The sequence below is a fragment of the Lactuca serriola genome, chromosome 4, assembly GCF_051521515.1.
Source record: "Lactuca serriola cultivar US96UC23 chromosome 4, Lser_US96UC23_V15, whole genome shotgun sequence".
Lineage (NCBI taxonomy): Eukaryota > Viridiplantae > Streptophyta > Magnoliopsida > Asterales > Asteraceae > Lactuca > Lactuca serriola.
The window spans coordinates 338,125,627-338,144,659 of NC_136411.1; the positions used below are offsets into that span (position 1 = coordinate 338,125,627).

Here is a 19,033-nt window from a genome sequence, read left to right on the forward strand (position 1 = left end):
TCTTGACATCCATTTCATAGACCGTGAAATTCTTGTAAGAAACATATGCGAGAAAGATTCGAATAGCTTCCAGACGAGCCACAGGAGCATACACCTCAGTATAATCAAGACCCTCGACTTTTCGAAACCTGCGAACTACCAGCCTTGCTTTATTTCGTACGATTACACCAGAATCATCTTGCTTATTACGATAGACCCAACGCGTGTCAAGAGACCATTTGCCCTTTGGTAACTCAACCAATTTCCAAACCCTGAGCTTTTCAAACTGATTTAGCTCTTCATGCATCGCATCTACCCAGCTGGGTTCATTCAAAGCCATTTCAACGTTTTTGGGCTCTATTTGAGATATAAAGCAAGAGTAGAGACATTCATTTACGTCTCCACTCTGACTTCTAGTTTTAACTCCATCACCCAGCTGGCCAATGAGATTTTTAATCGGATGATCGCATTGAATTCTGGAAGGTATGTCTTGGTTGATATCATTGAGAGAAACAGGAAGAGTGTGAATGTTGAAACCTCCATCATCTGCTGATTGAGTCCTATTAGATGACTCTGCTATGAACTCATTTGCAATTTCTTCAGGAAAGAGGAGTTCCATAAATGTTGGATTGACATCGGAAGCATCTCTAGACATGAACTCTCTCTCAACAGGTGTAAGAGGTATAGCTTCAGCATTAGGAGTTCCAGTTGGAGCCTTAGATGATGGACTAGTTGGTTGCGCAGAAGACTCCCCCTCAGATGGAGCAGAGGACTCCCCCTCAAATGGAGCGGAGGACTCCCCCTCAACCGTTGGAGGTCTGTAGACAACCTCTTCATCTTCGTCTTCGTCTTCAAAAACATTCTTCAAACTAGAAGGAGATCCACTTGAATTATCTGAAGACACATTGAAAGATCTGAATAGCGATGTGTAATCAAATAACCACTCGGGACCCACTCGAGCGTCTGTTTCATTCTCCTCCAGCCAGCGCACGTCATAGGATTCAACGATCTGCTTAGTCCTTTTGTTGTAAACCCTATACGCGGTGCGTGCAGCATACCCCACGAAGTAACATTCATCATCTTTGGCATTGAATTTAGGGTTGGATTCTAAGTGAAGAAGGGTGCAAGGGCAGCCAAATACACAGAAATGGCTGACAGAAGGCTTGTGTCCATAAAGAATCTCGTACGGTGTCTTCATCTATGCTTTGATGATTAGAACACGATTCTGCACGTAGCAAGCAGCGTTAATCGCCTCGGCCCAAAAGAAAACAGGTAGTTTGGAGTCACAAAGCATTGTCCTTGTGGCGTCTTTCAATGTTTTGTTTCTCCTTTCAGCAACACCATTTTGTTGAGGCGTGTGAGCAGAGCTATATTGACGCACTATTCCCTTTTCTGCGCAAAAATGGTCAAGAACTGCATTCTTGAACTCAGTTCCATTGTCGGTACAAAGCGCCTTCACTTGTTTATTAATTTGCTTCTCAATCATCACAATGAACTTCTTTATCAGATCAGCAACCCCCACTTTGTTGGATAAGAAGAAGACCCACGTAAACCGAGAGAAATCATCAATCACAACTAGACAGTACGAGCTTCTGTTGATGCTTAGGACGTTGACCGGACCAAATAAGTCCATATGCAATAGTTGGAGCACTTGACTAATTGAGTTGATTTGCTTGGGCAGATGTGGTTTCCAATGATGTTTGCCTTGAGCACAGGAAACACACTTTTCAAATGTGATAAAGTCTCTGACAGGGAAGCCTCGGACCATCTCATATTTCGCAAGACGATTCAGGTTTTTCGCGTTAGCATGACCGAGTCTTCGATGCCACAGCATTGCGTTGTGTTCGGAGACCTTTGAGAATAGACAAGTGACTTGTTCAGGTAGGTTACTGTTCATATCAATAATGTAAGCATTCCCATCCCATTTAGATTTGACTAGAATCCATTCTTCTAGGATGACAATGCCTGGCTTAAGAATCATATACTCTTTATCAGTAAAATGGGTAGAGTAGCCTTTGTCGCCTATTTGGGAAACGCTCAACAAGTTGTGCTTTAACTCGGGAGCGTAGTTGACATTTTTGAAGCTCAGCACTCCATTCGTAATAGTTCCGCGTTGTGTGATCTTTCCACCATCTCCGCCCGCAAAGGAAACATAACCCCCATTAAAAGATTGAATTTCGCTCAGTTGGGAGATGTCTCCAGTCATATGCCGGGAGCAGCCGCTGTCGACGTACCAAGGACGAACGACATTCCTCCGCAACTGTCCCTACAAAATGAGCGGAATCATTTAGACTTAGGAACCCAGGTCATCACTATCCTGGGCTTCCCTTTTGGTTTATTTGAATCATTTTTCAGTATTTTCAAATTTGGATCTTCATTCGTACTTTCTTCAGAGGATTTCAATGATGAATTAGAAAGGGATTTGGGCTTCCATTGATATTTAGGTTTTACAAAATTATCAGTTGGTTTTGATATTGGTTTCTTAAAGGTTTGCCTTGAGCCTCTGGATTTTCCACCAGAGGAGGTTGAAGATCCAAAGTTTCCTTTTGATGAGACCGATCTTGGCGCAGCCTAGTTCGGTTTTGGCAAACGATTGTGAGTTTTGTTAGTAAAAACATTTTTATTCTTATGTAAAACAGCCCTTTTTTTGCCTCTATCACCTTTCCAATCATCTTTTTTCGAGCGAGATCTTGAGGAATTTCTAATTAATGGCCTTCCCCGATATTCATTCTCTCCTCTTGGTGTCAAGTAATTCACAAAGATCCTGTTTTGACAATTCCTAGCTATATGACCACCAACACCACAATTAAAACAAATATGTTTATTATTTGAACTTGTATTGCATTTTTCAGATTTATTTTCTTTACATACACTCTTACTCTTCTTAAAAGAACATGCATGAGAAATAGGTTGAGAAATAAGTGAAGGTGCCTCATTCATTTTGAATTGTGGAGTTGAAGATTCTTCATGAGAATCACAAGCATCAGAATTACCAAACAATTCATCAAACATATCGAAAAAAATTAAATTCAACAGTATCAGATGATGAGCCAACACAAGAAACATTTTCAGTCTTAACATCAGAAACACAATCAAAATTATTCATAACAGAAACATCAGATTTAAAAACAGAAACAGATTCTCCAGCTTCACGCTTTGCCTGATCTAATGGTTGATCTGTAGAGGAAGTAGAAACATTAGTACTTTCAATGTTGATAAAACCTCTTGAAACAAAACCGGATGGTTTGCCATAAACCAAAACTGATTCATTGGCTATCTCATCCTGGGTCATTGGTTGAGACTGATATGAATGATTATATGGAGGGGGAACCCTATCATATCCCAAACCCTTTTGCTGGTTTTGTTTGAACTGCAAACAATGATCTATCATATTAGCAACTACCTCGCTTGATACATCAAATTTTCTAAAATCAAATTTTGCGGTTTCAAATTGTTCTTTTAATGTATCAAGCTTGGTAATTAACTCATCATTTTGTCTCTTAACGTAATCATATAGTTCACACTTCTCTTTATATTCTGATTGAATTCTTCTAAAGTCTTTTATTTTAGCTTCTAGTTGGGCCTTAAGGGGTTTTTGTCCTTTTCTAAGTTGATAACCCTCATATCTAAGGTCCTCTACTTGCCTACGTAAGACTTGAATTTCATCACGAAGAAGTTTAACATATTCTTTACAAGCAAAAGAACAAGAAAATAAATTTACCTCACTTTTCTTGGGCTCGGAAGAGGTAGATGCCATTAGGGCAAGCTGTAGTTCCATCATCTCTGCTTCGGGATCAGCATCATTATTCTTTGAAGCAATATCATCAATTTGAGCTAGGTGAGCATTTTCTAGCCCTGAGATATTCAAGGCTTGAATTTGATCCTCCTAGTCAAATGATTGAGCAACCATAGCTGTTTCTCCATTGGCTGTAGCTCCTGCACGATTGTTTCCCACTGCAACCATCTGCCTGTTGTTGTTGATTATGCGATCTGGCTTCGGGCAACCACGAGCAAAATGACCTGGCTCGTGGCAGTTGAAACATCTCAGCATGCTTTTATTGAATCCCACCTTCTTGTCAGCATTCATGGCCCATTTGTTTTTCCCGGTCTTCTTGGCGAATTGTTTTGCTCTGAAAACTGCCATGGCAATTTGCCATGTGATGTCCATTTCCTCAACATCTTCAGGATGAATCTGGTCCAAATCAGCAAATGATAGCTGAGGTGGATGATCTCCAGCTACAAAGGCATTGTAACAGTTAACTAGCCCGGTGGCTAGAGCCAGATTTTCATCAGATTCTTTGGTGTTTGAAGAAGAGGCTTTAGCTGACACATTGGGAGCAGAAACGGTTTGTGGAATGACAAATGGCACATTTGAAGTTTGATGAGAGAGATGGATGGTGCAACATTGAAGGTTTGAATCTGAGGTTGTTGAACTGCGAAAGCTTGACCTGAAGGAGTCATGAAAGATGATAGAGCATTGTTGGATGAAACTCCAAGATTTGCAGTAGAGTATGAATTCACATGATTGATTTCTCTCTATTTGTCATCAATGTCACAGGCTTTGATGATCGCCATGATTTCTGCAAGAGTGAGGCGATTCAAATCCTTGGTTTTCTTAATCACAGCAACATTCATATCCCATGATCTAGGAAGAGCATTCAGAAGTTTCTTGTTGATTTCTAACTTGGTCAAGAAAATCCCTGAAATGTTCATGTTAGTTGTGAGAGCAGTGAACCTTTGCAATTGAGCTTCAAGAGTCTCTCCTGGAATGTAGTTGAACATGTTGAATTTCTGTCTCAGCATGTCCTGCCGACTTTCTTTCATATCTTCATTTCCCTCATTGACCTCAATAAGAGCTTCCCATAGAGCTTTAGCTGAAGTGTACTCACGAAAACCTTGAGCAATATTAGGATATAATGCCATGGTTAAAGTGGCTAATGCTCTTTCTTGTTTCTCAATCAATTCAAATTCCTCATCAGTGTAGTTTTCACCAGCTTTGTCAACCAATTGACCTCCAACTGTCACAGTGACTCTGACAGGATCTCTAAGAATACTTCTCCAGATCTTGAAATCTTTCATTTTAATGTATTTCTCTATTCTGTACTTCCACTCGAGAAAACGTTCAGCAGACATTAGCCTTGGAATACGTGTAGTAATGCCCATAACAACATCAAGTTCTTGAAAATGAGTTTGATTTTGAGAATCCATTTGAAATTAAAGTAATTTAACAGTTCCAAAGAGGTTTACGGTTTAAAAATTAAGTTGATTACGACAATAAATGGAGATTACGGTTGATGAATTTGCGACTGTAAACTGGGTTTACGGTTTAAGTTCACGGTTTCTGAGTTTACAGTTTATGTGTTTACTGTTCTTCGGTCCTGATTACGGTTCTTGAAGTTTAAGTGTTTACGGTTGATGAGATTCCTCCTTTTACGGCCGTAAGTTAAGTTTATGGTTGGGCAGTAAACTCACAAATAGCCTTCAAAACACGATTTTAAGGTGAAATTCGTCCCTTCAAAGCCTAGAACGTAGAAACTAATGCTCGAACAGTTGAGAATGATAGCTTAAACATTTAAAATCTCGATCAAATGACTTTTTGATACCATTTATTGCTCTGATACCAATTGTTAGGTCCGGATCTGAATCTTTTACTAGTAATCAAACAATCACAGATCGAGAATAACAATAAGATGAACGAAAATTGAGCTTGCACACGTTTATATCAAATAATCGTCTGGTACAACTCAAAAACTAGTCGTAAACTGACTGGCATCCAACCATACAAATGACCAACTCCTAGCCCTTATATATTCGTCTAGACAGCAAACGGAGTTTGCGGCCGTAAACGTGTTTACGGTCGTGAACATGACAAAACAGTAAACGACTCTAAATAAATCAAAAGTACTATTACAGACTCATAACCAAACAAATCACATAGAAATCCTAGCCCAAACCATTTATCAGACCCTTCACTTGCCTCCTTAAAACCTTTATAAATTAAGTCCAACTTTTACCAAGTAGCCCCTCTCTCTACATTTATTTTCAAAGGAAGTCCAGAATTTACTATTTAGCCCCTTCTTCCATAAATCCTTTCATATTAGGCCAAAATTATACCAAACACCCCCTATCTTCTAAAAATCTTTACAAAGTAAATCCCGAAACTTACACCTTTAACCCCCAACTTCTCAATTGTGCCAATCAACTCCTCGAAACCAACACCTTACTATATAATTATTGATTTTAGGGCTTTTATTCGTTCTTTAATTTATTTATTTATCTAATAAATAAACGGGGTGTTACAATATCGCCATGGATTTCATCACCAAGCTTCCCAAGATCGCATGTGGGGTGGATTCGATATGGTTCATCGTGGATCGGTTGACTAAGAGTGCTCATTTTATCCTGATCCAGGAGAGTATATCGGTTGAGAAGCTAGCCGAGATCTATGTGCATGAGATAATGGCTCAACAGGGAGTGCCTGCCTCGGTGGTGTCAGACCGGGATGTTCGTTTCACTTCCCGATTTTGGAAGTGGTTCCACGATGAGATGGGTCTTGTCTCCACTTCAGCAATGCTTTCCACCCTCAGAAGGATGGATAGAGTGAGAGGACAATTCAGACTCTCGAGGACATGTTACACGCATGTGTATTGGATTTTGGTGGCAGTTCGGATGCGTATCTCACGTTAGCGGAATTTTCGTATAACAACAGCTACCACTCTAGTATAGATCGACCTCCTTTCAAGATGCTCTACAGGACGAAGTGTAGGACCCCAATTTGTTAGGGTGAGATCGTTCAGAGACTCATCGAGAGTACTGAGGTAGTACTCAAGACTACGGAGAGGATCCAGTAGATCTGGAGCATGCTCCAGACTGCTCAGAGTCAACAGAAGAGCTATGCCGACAAGAGGCGTTCAGACTTGGAGTTTCAGGTGGGCGACATGGTCCTCCTGAAGGTGTCACCTTGGAAAGGTGTCATCCGGTTCAGGAAACGGGGCAATTTAGGCCCCAGATACATCGGTATGTTTAGGGTGTTAGCTCAGGTGGGCCAGGTTGCTTACCGTTTGGATCTTCCAGCTGAGCTCAGCCAGATCCATAGCACTTTCCATGTTTCTCAGTTACGGAAGTGCTTAGTGGATGACTCAGCGGTTGTGCCCCTAGAGGATATTCAGGTTGATGAGAGCATGAATTACATCGAGAGACCGGTAGCTATTCTCGACAAGAACACGAAGGAGCTAAGGAACAAGAGGGTCAAACTAGTGAAGGTGTAGTGGTGACACCGCAAGGGATCAGAGTGGACTTGGGAGCTCGAGGAGGAGATGAGAGAGCACTACCCAGAGTTGTTTCCCGACGTAGCAGACTTCGAGGATGAAGTCTAAGACAAGTGGGGTAGAATTGCAACGCCTGATTCCTGGTACGCATTTAATTATAATTTATTCATTTTTGAAGAGCTACTCGACGAGTTAGGATCCCCAGACTCGTCGAGTAGAAACAATATTGGACGTGGGATTTAATTCACCTACTCGATGAATTGAGAGCCTCGACTCGACGAGTAGGGCTGTCAGGATGAAACCCTAATTTCGGGTTTTTGCACCCTATTTAAGCATATTAATCCCCACTTGTTGGCCTCATTTCCAGCCTCCAAGTCCCAAACCCTAATCCACGAAACCCTAGAGCCTTGTGTGAGTTTTTGAGCCATTTTTCTAGTGAACTTTGTGTGCTTTGAAGCTTGTAGAAGAAGAAGAAGAAGCTATAGGATTCAAGGAGAATATTGTAGATACAGAATCAACATCTCATCCTCTTCATTTTCTGGTAAGCAAGCCTCAACCTTGCTTAGTAGCTTGTTAGATATTCTTCTTATCATTTCATGGGGTTTTTGGTCCAAGAAGCTTAGTCCTTGGGAAATACACGTCCCATGTATTCTACCTTTCAGATTTGAGGTCTAGAAGGGGTTTCATGGCATAAAGGTTCAAACTTTATGACCATGGAAGGCCCATGCAAGCTTTAAGGTGTTAGTTTGGCCTTTTAAGCCCAAAAGGCCATGCATGGAAGGAAAGTTATGAGCTTTACGTGTTCAAATGATGTCTAAGGCCTAGATCTATGTTAGTATGCTTTAGTCTGGAGTATTATGGCTTTTTGGACCAAGATCTATGTCCTAAGAGAACTAGGATTAAGCTAAACCCATTAACAAGGACTATTAGCGGGTAAAGTTGGAAACTTTACCCATAAAAGTGCATTTCCAGTATGTAGATGACGTATGGAGCTTAGATATGAAGAGTAGGGGCTTAATCCTTTAAGATGGCCCAAACAAACTAAGGAAGTCAGTGAGTCCAGAGAGGGACTCGACGAGTTAAGTTGTTTTGTCCTGATGTTGTACAAGGTATAACTCGGTGAGTCTGCAAAGGGACTCGACGAGTTGATTCGCTAAACCGCGACTATAAGTAGTCAGGGAACTCAACGATTCAAGCGGATGAATCGATGAGTAGGACCGCGATTTCAGGGTTTTGATTTATAAAAATCGGTGAGTTGATGAGTCAACCAGGACGTTGACTTTGACCAGATTTTTACTAAGTGTTATTGTGATAATGATAGTCGGGGAGTCATTGGAGCAGCCATCAGAGATTCCTCACGCAAGATTTCACAGCTACCTTATGAGGTGATTTTTCCTCCAGTAGGAATGGGTCGAAGGCACCATGTCCGGCCCATTTATGTATGATAGTATGTTCTGGATTAAGGTATGATGCCAGGTGGGGCTCGATGTAGGTTTATATGTCTTTCCGGATTTCGATCTGATGTCGGGACGGTACCCGAAGAATGTTAGTATGCTTGATGTATTAGTGATTCTCGCATGTGTATGTGTTTGTATGTTTCCGGACTATGGTCCGATGCCGGGACGGTTCCCAAGGAATGTTTGTAAGTTTCCAGATTTCGGTCCGATGTCGAGCGGGGCCCGAGGAATGTGTATATGTCTATTTTTAAAGGGTTATGCTTATATTATGTGTACTAGTAGTTATGCTCGTATGTATGCCGAGTTTTGCTCGATGTCGGGCAGGGCCCGATGCCGGACAAGCCGATGTCGGGCATCGCCCAATGTAGCAAGGTGGGGCCAAATGTATGTTATATACGATTATGTGATTATGTGTATCGTATGTGGTAGTTTGGGGAGACTCACTAAGCTTCGTGCTTACAGTTTCAGTTTTGGTTTCAGGTACTTCCGCTAGTAGGAGGAAGAGCTCGGGATGACTACATGGCACGCACCACAATTTTTAGCCTAGGAGGATTCACTATGATATTTTGATTTGTAATTTGAATATAGTGTTTTGACATAATATTCTGAGATATTACACTTATATTTTATGAGATAATAGGGTTACTATGGTTTTGATATAAATAAAAATGAAATTTTTGGACCGTGTTTTTGGGATGTTTCACAAATAAACCTGTTTTCTATAAATTCACGATTTAAAATTGACTATCAAGATTATGGAGTTAAAAGTTGATAAATAACCATACCTAACTTTTTTATTATGTATTCTAACAAGAATGAACGTATATAACTTAAAGAATGAACATACAATAAAAAAAATTCTTATTCTAACATAATGAATATACAATAACATGACTTTACTCATGAATGAACATACAAATTTTTTTGATTATGCTTTCTTACAGGAATGAATATACATAACTTCAAGAACCAACATTAATCATGCATAACTTCAAGAACCAACAATAATAATCAACATACAAGTATAAACATACAATAAAAAAAAATACCCATTATGATATAATTAACATATAGGAACAAGACTTTACTAATGGCCATTAGTGTCATGCATGCCCCTACTCCACTAAATCCAGCACCAACAAGAGCATCTAAGGTGGCATCCATGTGACTTCTTTTTATCTAAAATTTGAGTTCATTCTTAAAGAACAAGCATTATAAAATAATAGGTATTCTTAAAAAATAAAACTAAAGTTTCCTTCATCTTCTGGTTATTTAGGTCTGATCTATTTGCAGGTCTACATGTGAAGAACATCACCCTTCCTAATTCTGAAAGAATATTGGCTTTCGTCATTTTGAAAGAATATTTTTCATCTTCTTTCTGAAGTCTTCCTCATTCTGAAAGAATATTACTTGATCAAAATTCTGAAAGAATTTATAGGTTTAAAATAACATGTACTAGGTAAATCCATAAATTACATTACTCTATGTGAAAATAAAAAATTATAATGTCTGAAACCATTGACTAGACAGATGGACTTATGAATCAACGGGAGGGGCAGCAGAGGAAGGCAAGATTTCTTAGTAGTTTCAAATCTCGAAAAAAAGGCTTTCTTTTAGGCGCTTCCTCTCCTTTCAGTCGAGCTAGGCTGAAGACTTTCTCTTTCTAGCCAAGCAAGCTTCATGCTGAAACTATCTTCCTTCGTTGTCTTTGTGCGAGACTGGGGGAGGTTGTAAAGTAGCAGGAATAGAGCTGCTATGCCTTGATTCGGGTTTTCCCTCCTCTCCCCTAACTATTCTCTTTGGTTCTGCCTTGTTGAGGCCAATAGAGGTAGACTTTCTAGTTACGAAATTTAACTCAAAAACTTTCCTTCTCAATTGCTACTATTCAAATCGATGGTAAATTAGGTGAATATATTTAACAAGAAGCATACAAAGTCGAGTATTGAACTGAAATGGAATGAGTATTCTCCTTCATATCACTGGAACTATTCTAGATGCAAATTCTTATACTAAAATCCCATATATTAGTCCCTTAAACTAATTGGAAAGGCAACATACCTGGAGAAAATTAAATTTGAAGGAGCAGCATACGTTGAAGGAGTAGAAGACATCGATATGAGGGAAACGAGACTTCAATAATGAATCAGATTAACAATTTGACATCCTCAATTTGTGACTTTGCTTGATTTATTGATGAATTTATGCTTGATTGGAGTCAACATATCTTCAAACATAAATGGACGATGCTCTGCCCTAAACAAAATCAAAATGGTCATGATAATTGAACTGAAAATCAGGAAGATGAAGGTTAATCGCAATAGTTGGAGCGATGGACGCAAGCTCGGTTGAGAGTGTCTAATCGCACACACAAAAAATGGGTAGAGGTCTCCTTTGACCAACACTATCATCGTCGGTGTAAGGAGCAACTTCGGCCCCCATCTCTTCTTCGATCGCATGAGGCACAAAAAATAAGTCGGTTGAATCTAGATTTTAAACCCTAGTAACATACACACCAAATTCTTCCAAATGAACCTAGTTGGCTTCTTCAACAAGACTTTGTGACTGTCTGAATCATATGGGTTTGTGATTTTGTGGGTTAGAGGTAAAGATGCAATGTTGCGATCGGGAATTGTACGACTGAGTGGTGAGAGGTGGGTTTTAATAGGCTAATTTGGAAACCGATTGTTGAAATAAAGGGATTTTAGTTCTTAAATTTAGATATTACTTAACTTATATATGTAATATTACAAATATAACCTTTTTGATTTAATTAATGATTTATTGTTTGCTAAATTTTGATTGGTCCCTACAACCACACAATAGTTATCAATCCATATTTGAACCTAGCTCTCTCTCTCTCTCTCTCTCTCTCTCTCTCTCTATATATATATATATATATATATATATATATATATATATATATATATATATATATATGGTTGAGTTCAACATAGAACCATAAAACCGTTTTTTTAACATTACATGAATTTAGGACCAAAATGTATGATGCTAAAATAACTATTTTCTTTTAAAAGGAAAAAAAAACATTATTAGTTATATTCCTAAATTATAGCATTTATAAATTAAGTTATGAACATTTATACAAAAACCATAAATTAAACTATTGTACACTAGATGGATGTTCACAGATGAACATTTATATAAAAAAATCCAAAATTTACATGAACATCTATAAATGTGAATTGCCTTTGTGCAACATATAACATATGATAATGATTTTTCATAATTGAATATTTATCTAAAGGGATAATGACTTAAAAGGGTAATATATTTTTTGATTTGTACATATTTAGTCACTGAGTTTTTTTTCGTCCACATTTACCTCTTCAACTTGTTAAACTGTACACATTTAGTCCTTATGACCGGCTACTCCAAGTTAGCCGGTAAAAATGACTTAATAGGGTAATATATATATCACTTTGTACACATTTAGTATCACATCTCGATGGCTCTCCCTCGTTATATTGTATTGTTTTTAAAATGAAATGATAGTGTTTTTTTTTTCTTGAACGATTCTTTTTTTTATTGTTATCTTGAATTGTTTTCTTTTTCATGTTACCAATGACATTTTTTTTCTTGTTTTGTTTTTTAAAATGGGACTTTATATTTGTTTGAATGCATAACAATTATACAATTTGTAGTCATTTTTATAGCAGTGTACTTTTTTACTATCTTTTTTATAACAACGTACTTTCTTATTTTCATTTTTTATATCAATATACCTTCTCTTTCTCACATTTTATATCAATGAACTTCAATTTTTTATCATTTTCAATCATTTTGCTTAACCGATATTAACCATTAACCGACTAAAACCATTAACCATAACCAATGATTACTGAAATACATTAACCGATTATAATGGTTATGACTCGATTTTGGTCAATGATCGAACCAAACCACCACATACACACTCCTAATAAACAAACGTACAAATAGCTCCACCCACCCCCAACACCCTACACATATTCACCACCTTACTTTACCTATCTCCACCTATTATACCCTACACATCCTACCTAACCACTCTAACTTACTCGCCTAACCTACCTACCTACCCTACCTCTACAAACCTTACCCACCCAACACACCAACATATACCCTATATACCCGCACACAGCGTTGCCTCACGCATTACCCGACAACCCTACCCTACATTATTCATCCCACTTACCCTACCTAACCCTCCCTACTTATCCTACCCTACTTACACCACCCTATATTATAGACTCTCTACACCCTACCACCTACAACTACTCTACCCTCATCATCACCTCTCATCCTACTTATCCTACCCGTTCCGTCCATCTTACCTACCCATCCATCACCACCACCACCACCACCACCCACCTTATGCTCATCTTACCCCATCCTATCGCTACCCCACCCACCAATTACAATCTACCCACCCTCTGAAATCTAAAGTTTAGAAAAAAAATTGTAAAAAAACTATGAAGTCTTAAAAATGTTGTAAAAAAATTAATAAAAGTAAATTTGTTAAAAAATTATATTTTGGGCAGAATTTAAAAATGAAATCGTCTACACCGTATTCATAACAAAATTTAAAAGTTATACCAAATTTGTAACAGTATAAAATATAAGCCAAAAGTGTGAAATTAAAATGTAAAAAGAAACAAGAACTCATGGTTCATTACCTAATATGAACAACTTAAACCCTTTTCAAAATAATAAAAATCAGAAAAGAAAAAATGATCGAAAATACGCAACCAAATATGTTTTTCAATTTTCTAAGACAGAACATTAATTCTCACAAGTTTTAACCAAACACATTTTCTAATTTTTTTCAATGGAAACATGAAATTAAAATTCTGCTCATTTTTTTTTAAATTTTTTTAACAAACCTGAAAAATATTTTCCACAACCAAACCAAAATCTTCCTTAGATACATTTAACGTGCTTTCGGAATTCGATAAGAAGGTCCGTTCTACATAGGAAAAACCAAGCAATTTACAAAGAATTGATTTAAATCAATATTAACTTCACTATTCTCGGTTACAATAATATTTTATAACACAATTAAAAATTCATTACTCTTTTGTATTTCAAAAACATTTTAAATAGTTATTTTTACTAGGTTTTTACCTATTTATCTCATTAACCCTAAAATAATAAATAGTCTTTTTATCCCTAAGACAAAATCCACACTCAAATTCCATTGACAATTTTTCAAACCACACAAAAAAACAACACAAAATGCATTCTATTTCATATCAACCAAACCCATGACATACATATTCAATGTCACATATTCGATTCTTTTTATCAGTTCCAATTTCTTCTAAAACTTTCTGCAAGCCAAAAGCAAATGGGACATGACTCGACAAGTTTTCTAATGTGATTATCAATGACGCAAGTATTCTAACTCTTTTGCTTAAACTAAATATAGAAAATGAGAGTCTTTACAATAACAAAGCTTTTCTACTAAGCTTTTCACCTACATGACACATCAACAACCGAAAAACTACAACACAAGTCCACTCTAGTAAACTTTTTCAGTAAACTTATTTGTTGATCCCATTAACAAGATTTTAGCGTTGTTGGAGTATTAAAAGGAACAAACTATATAAATACAATGAAAATTTGAAGAAACTTGATGAAAAAGCTCCCATAATACGAAATTATAAGCTTTTGAATTTCAAAAACTTATTCACCCAAAAAGCTTTTAAAAAAGCTCCTTTTTGTTGGGATAATAAGTTCCTATTTTTGTACGAGTCTCGAACTCAATCTTAATTTTAATGTAATCCAAAAGCGTATTATGTCATTTAGGTGGCGTTTGTTTTTTCTCTGCAGATCTGTGTGATCTCTTTTGTTTGCACGGCGCAGACCACGCGCAAACTTAGAGGTTTGAAGTGTGTTTGTTTTTCTGAAGTGCGCAGACATAAAAACGTTTGTGCAAGGTCTTCACCACACATACTTGGGTCAGCCTCTTCTATGGTCTGCGAAGTGATTTTAACCTAAAAAAACACGTCTCTTCTTTTGTTTCCACCTCCATCGTAATTTCTCACCCGTTCCAATTTTCCCAACCGACCACTCCATCTGCAATCCATCGTCGACCATCACCGACGATTAGCACCGCCCGTCGCCGCTATCCTCTCCGATCGAAGGCGTCCAGGCGAGCAGGTGAGTTCTCCGACCAAAGACCTCCGTTCCAAGCCATCAGCGAACAGCAACAAGTTTTTTTTTTTTTTTTTTTCAGTTCAACCATAAAAATTGAGGATCAATCGTGCTGGAAAACTCTGTAGTGCACTAAAATTCTTGTTTTTTATATTGGAAATCCGAAAATATTGAAGAAAATATAGATTTTCTTGCTTTAAATTAGTGCTTCAAATTTTCGGATTGTTGTTTAATGTTGCTGAAAATTTTGGTGCTTGAAATTGTTGTTAATTGTTGCTGAAAATTGTTTCAAATTGTTCAAATTGCTTCAATTTGTTGTTAAATGTTGATGAAAATTGTTATTTGCTGAAAATAATATTTTTTTTTTTTACTGAAATTGTTGTTAATATGTGTTGAATGTGCTAAAAACTGTTTCAAATTGTTGAAATAGGAGGCTGAAAATATCTTTTTGCCGCTATAGGAGGCTGAAAATACTTATTATTGTTTCAAATTGTTGTTGAAAGTGCTTAAAATTGTTGTTGAATATGCTTAAAATTGTTGGTGAATGTGTTGAAAATTGTTGTTTGGTTTTGGAAATATGAAATAATGATGTTGTTGAAAAATCATTTTATTTAAAATTCAATTTATTTCAGCAGCCTGCAGACGTTAAAAAACAAACAGTCTTCTTATCGCAGACTGCAGACGTTTGGTCCATCTCTTCTGCTGCAGGGGCTTCTAGATGTGGTCCGCAGACTGCAGACATTTTGGCTTCAGAAAAACAAACAACACCTTAAACTATTACTTACTTAACTATACAATCACTTTTCATTTTTATAAATAGAGTTTTAGTTTAACTTATCCAATATGATTAATTACCTTACACTATTACTTACTTAACTATACAATCACTTTTCATTTTTATAAATAGAGTTTTAGTTTAACTTATCCAATATGATTAATTAGTGTGCTTTATTCAAGTGTTAATGAATGGTGTTCTTCATGCAACGGGTACTTTACAGCATATATTGATGATGTCATCTAAAGGAGCATGATCGCCTGTTCCTTCATCCTTCCATGCATACAACAGCTCTTTACCTTTAAATACAAACATCCCTCCCTAAAAACAAATACACAATTATATAAAACTAGAATATTTTTATATATAAAAAAAAGTTTGTTTTTGTATAGTTTTAAATTTAACCTGTTGTAAGACACTTCCTCTATCATCTGGTGTTGCTTCAATCGTGTAATTCTTTACAGCTTTTTTTAGAGCCTCAAATCTTGATCTTGATAATACCTTTGCCTATAGATTACAAGATTTGGCATAATTTTTTATTTTTTTTCATTAATATGTTAAAAGATATGTTGTTATCTTTTTGGTAAGATGGCATAGAATCATAAATGAATTGAATAATTGGATAATTACATTAATGGAATAAGTTATTCAAAAATGTTGTTTGTTATGTACAAAGATAAAATTAAATGAAATTAAAATGATAAATAAACAAAAGATGGTTATTTTATAATTATGAACTTTAATCAAATAAAGATTTTGTTATACATCCACTAGATCATGTCATTTTAGATAAGGGTAACAAATAAAGAGCATCTTGATTAGTACAGGGGCATTATGGGTATTTTATATTATTTAGTTGTTATGATTGATAGTATAAGAGAGTAGTGGGATAGGAAGGGAGACATTTAAACGTGGAATTATTTCCTCTTGGGAGAGTGGCTATCTCAAATCTGATCCATCATTATTTCTTGTAATCTTTTGGAATTGTTGACGGTTTTCCAATTAATATTAAAATCCTTTGATTGTTTTATGTTATTGAATCTGGTGTTAGAATCCAGTTCATAACAGATTTATCTTCAAATAAACTTCATATAAACGTATTTGTTGTTTGAAATATATAATAAAATTATTTCAGATAGTCATAAAAAGTTTATTTATCAGGCTAAAAAATTTGTCTACAAAAATAAATTAAATACCATGAAATCCAAACATAGAATTTTAACTAAAAACATTTTTAGTTGTTTTTAGAAAAAATAACAAGAAAAATATCCAATGCAAGTTCTTAGCTTCTTAAAATATTATCATTACTAGAAAAGTTACAAAATTACAAAAATGGTCAAAAATGGTCCCTATGGTTTGTATTTTTCCGGGTTTTTATCCAAACCTTAAAAAAATTGAATTGATGGTCTTTTTGAGCATGTTTCCTTGTTGATTTGGTCTCTCCTAAAATTAAAATGACTAAATTACCCTTATTATATTTATTTAATTATTTTTCATTCCATTCCATTCCTTCTACTTCATAAAGACATTTATTTTTGATAATTATAAGAGTTTAATTTTCAAGATACAAAAACGAAGGAAAACATTTACACTTGCGGGGTTGAAAAACGTCCTTCCAAATCCATAATATAAACCCAAAAGATTATACGCCTGAAAATACATCAAAAAAAAAAAAAAAACAAGATTCAATTACAATATTTACATAAAATAAGACAATAATTTGAAATGATTGAACACATTTCAAGTGTAACAACAGACCTTTCTCTCTGGATCTGCATAGAGGCTCTCCAATGGAAATGGTAGCTGAAATTTGAAAAGATTAGTAATTGAAATTTGAAACACACAAAAAGATGATGAAACAGGAAATGAATAATTTATACTCTTTCAGCAAGGATTTGGGCTTTCTTAGGTTCACCAATCCCAATAGCAATTAGCTTCACACCAGCAGATTCAAATCTTGATATAGATTCTTTCAGAGTTGAAGCAAGTTCCCAGCTACATATGTTAACGAAAGTGATTGAATGTAGAAACATTGTTGGATTAAAGAATGTAAATTTTGGAAGCCATTGATGCTTGTTTATGGAATAGATCGAAGAAGGTCAAAAGGATTACCAGCAAGGGCATCCAAAATGCCTTAGAAGAGCAACAACAGCAATGCCCTAGAGAGTGGAGAAGAGAATTGTTACAAAAATGGTGGATGGATTTTAATCATTTTATGTCGTAATATGCATTCAGCTTGAAAACATAAACATTGAAAGCTTAATTTGCACAATTCTCAAATCGAGTACAGAGTGATTTAACCTAATTTTGAAATTGACGTGGGATATGAAACAATAAAGTAACCCTAACTGATTAACTAATGAAAGAGATGTAGCATGATTCAGAGAGATACGGAAGTAGGTAATTACCTCAGATTGATCCCAGAGTTGATTGAAGGCGACGGAGTCTCCGGAAGCGGTGAAGATGTTGACATCTCCGAGTACATCAGCGATTTCAGGGGAGAATTCGGCGGTGGAAGAAGCTTTTGGGACAAGAGCAGTTGGATTTTTTCTGGTTGGATGTAAATTTAGGGAACGTATGGAGGTGGTGGTGGTCGGAGACGAGATAGATGGAAGTGATAGTGAGTGAGGAGATTGGAAAGGAGAAATTGAGGAAAGATGATAGAACGATGATGTGATTGTTGGTGGAGATATGCGGATCGCCATTGTTATGCAGCTTCGAGAAATTTGTGAGAACACTACTAGAAGAGAAGAAAATGGAATATTCTCGTCAGGAAAATTATGTAAATGGATGGGACACGTGTAACTACCTAATTCACAGGAAAAAAGTCTAAGACGACTCAATTTTTTTTAAGGGTAATTCTATATGTGTTGTATCTATCCGATTATTTGATGATTCATGTGAATGATGGTATATATAAATCAAAATCAAAATCAAAATCTAATTGGTACAATGTGTGGTAAGAAAATGAAAAACCAAAACTTAAAACTAAGATAAAAAAGTGGAAATGATTACATAGAAATGGCAACCATTGCTAGCTGAATTACGGTTAATATTATTTTAATCCAACAAACTATTATGATTTATTTTAAAAGGCCATTTATATTTTTTAGTAGTTCCAAGGCATAAACTTAAAAAAGTTTGTATAACGTTTAGTATCCGGTTTTCACTATGACTATGATGTATGTATTTTCTATATTAAAAAAAAAAAAAAAAAACAAATTAATCTAAAAGCCAACTTAAACGTCTGGCACCAGCATAAGTCATCTCTCTCTCTCTCAATGTCGATCAAGGCCCATCAATTTTCCCTCCCTAATTCTCGATCAAGGGTTCCAGTCAACACCATCAACCATAGATCTTTGCACAAGATTTCTTTTATATCGCAAAATCTCTCAATC

At 36.2% G+C, this 19,033-nt stretch overlaps 2 protein-coding genes across 2 annotated transcripts; both read right to left on the reverse strand.

Annotated features, from left to right (window-relative positions):
- Positions 1-1,177: 1,177 nt before the first annotated feature.
- On the reverse strand, positions 1,178-5,187 carry LOC145099619 (uncharacterized). The gene is made up of 6 exons (XM_079037161.1): positions 4,536-5,187; positions 3,887-4,302; positions 3,701-3,787; positions 3,014-3,478; positions 1,684-1,948; positions 1,178-1,371 (listed from the first exon to the last, which is right to left on the reverse strand). Exons 1-6 carry the CDS (start codon positions 5,185-5,187, stop codon positions 1,178-1,180), a joined length of 2,079 nt encoding a protein of 692 aa, XP_078893287.1.
- A 10,454-nt stretch (positions 5,188-15,641) lies between these two features.
- Positions 15,642-18,409, reverse strand: LOC145097487 (Thioredoxin superfamily protein). The gene is made up of 7 exons (XM_079035054.1): positions 18,044-18,409; positions 17,748-17,794; positions 17,516-17,630; positions 17,394-17,438; positions 17,226-17,285; positions 16,041-16,142; positions 15,642-15,956 (listed from the first exon to the last, which is right to left on the reverse strand). The coding sequence occupies exons 1-7, from the start codon at positions 18,338-18,340 to the stop codon at positions 15,837-15,839; spliced, it is 786 nt and encodes a 261-aa protein (XP_078891180.1). The 5' UTR covers positions 18,341-18,409; the 3' UTR covers positions 15,642-15,836.
- Positions 18,410-19,033: the final 624 nt, after the last annotated feature.

Bases quoted from the DNA above. Each gene is read 5' to 3' on its own strand.
- LOC145097487 (XM_079035054.1), bottom strand. From the start codon at position 18,340: ATGGCGATCCGCATATCTCCACCAACAATCACATCATCGTTCTATCAT. The intron at 17,631-17,747 runs GTAATCCTTTTG...TAACATATGTAG, and splicing joins CATTTTGGATGCCCTTGCTG to CTGGGAACTTGCTTCAACTC. The intron at 16,143-17,225 runs GTAAATGTTTTC...TGTAATCTATAG, and splicing joins CGTTTTTCAACCCCGCAAGT to GCAAAGGTATTATCAAGATC.
- LOC145099619 (XM_079037161.1), bottom strand. From the start codon at position 5,187: ATGGATTCTCAAAATCAAACTCATTTTCAAGAACTTGATGTTGTTATG. The intron at 3,788-3,886 runs GTTGCTCAATCA...ATTGCTTCAAAG, and splicing joins CCAATGGAGAAACAGCTATG to AATAATGATGCTGATCCCGA. The intron at 1,372-1,683 runs GCAAACATCATT...ATTTTTGCGCAG, and splicing joins GTGTGTTTCCTGTGCTCAAG to AAAAGGGAATAGTGCGTCAA.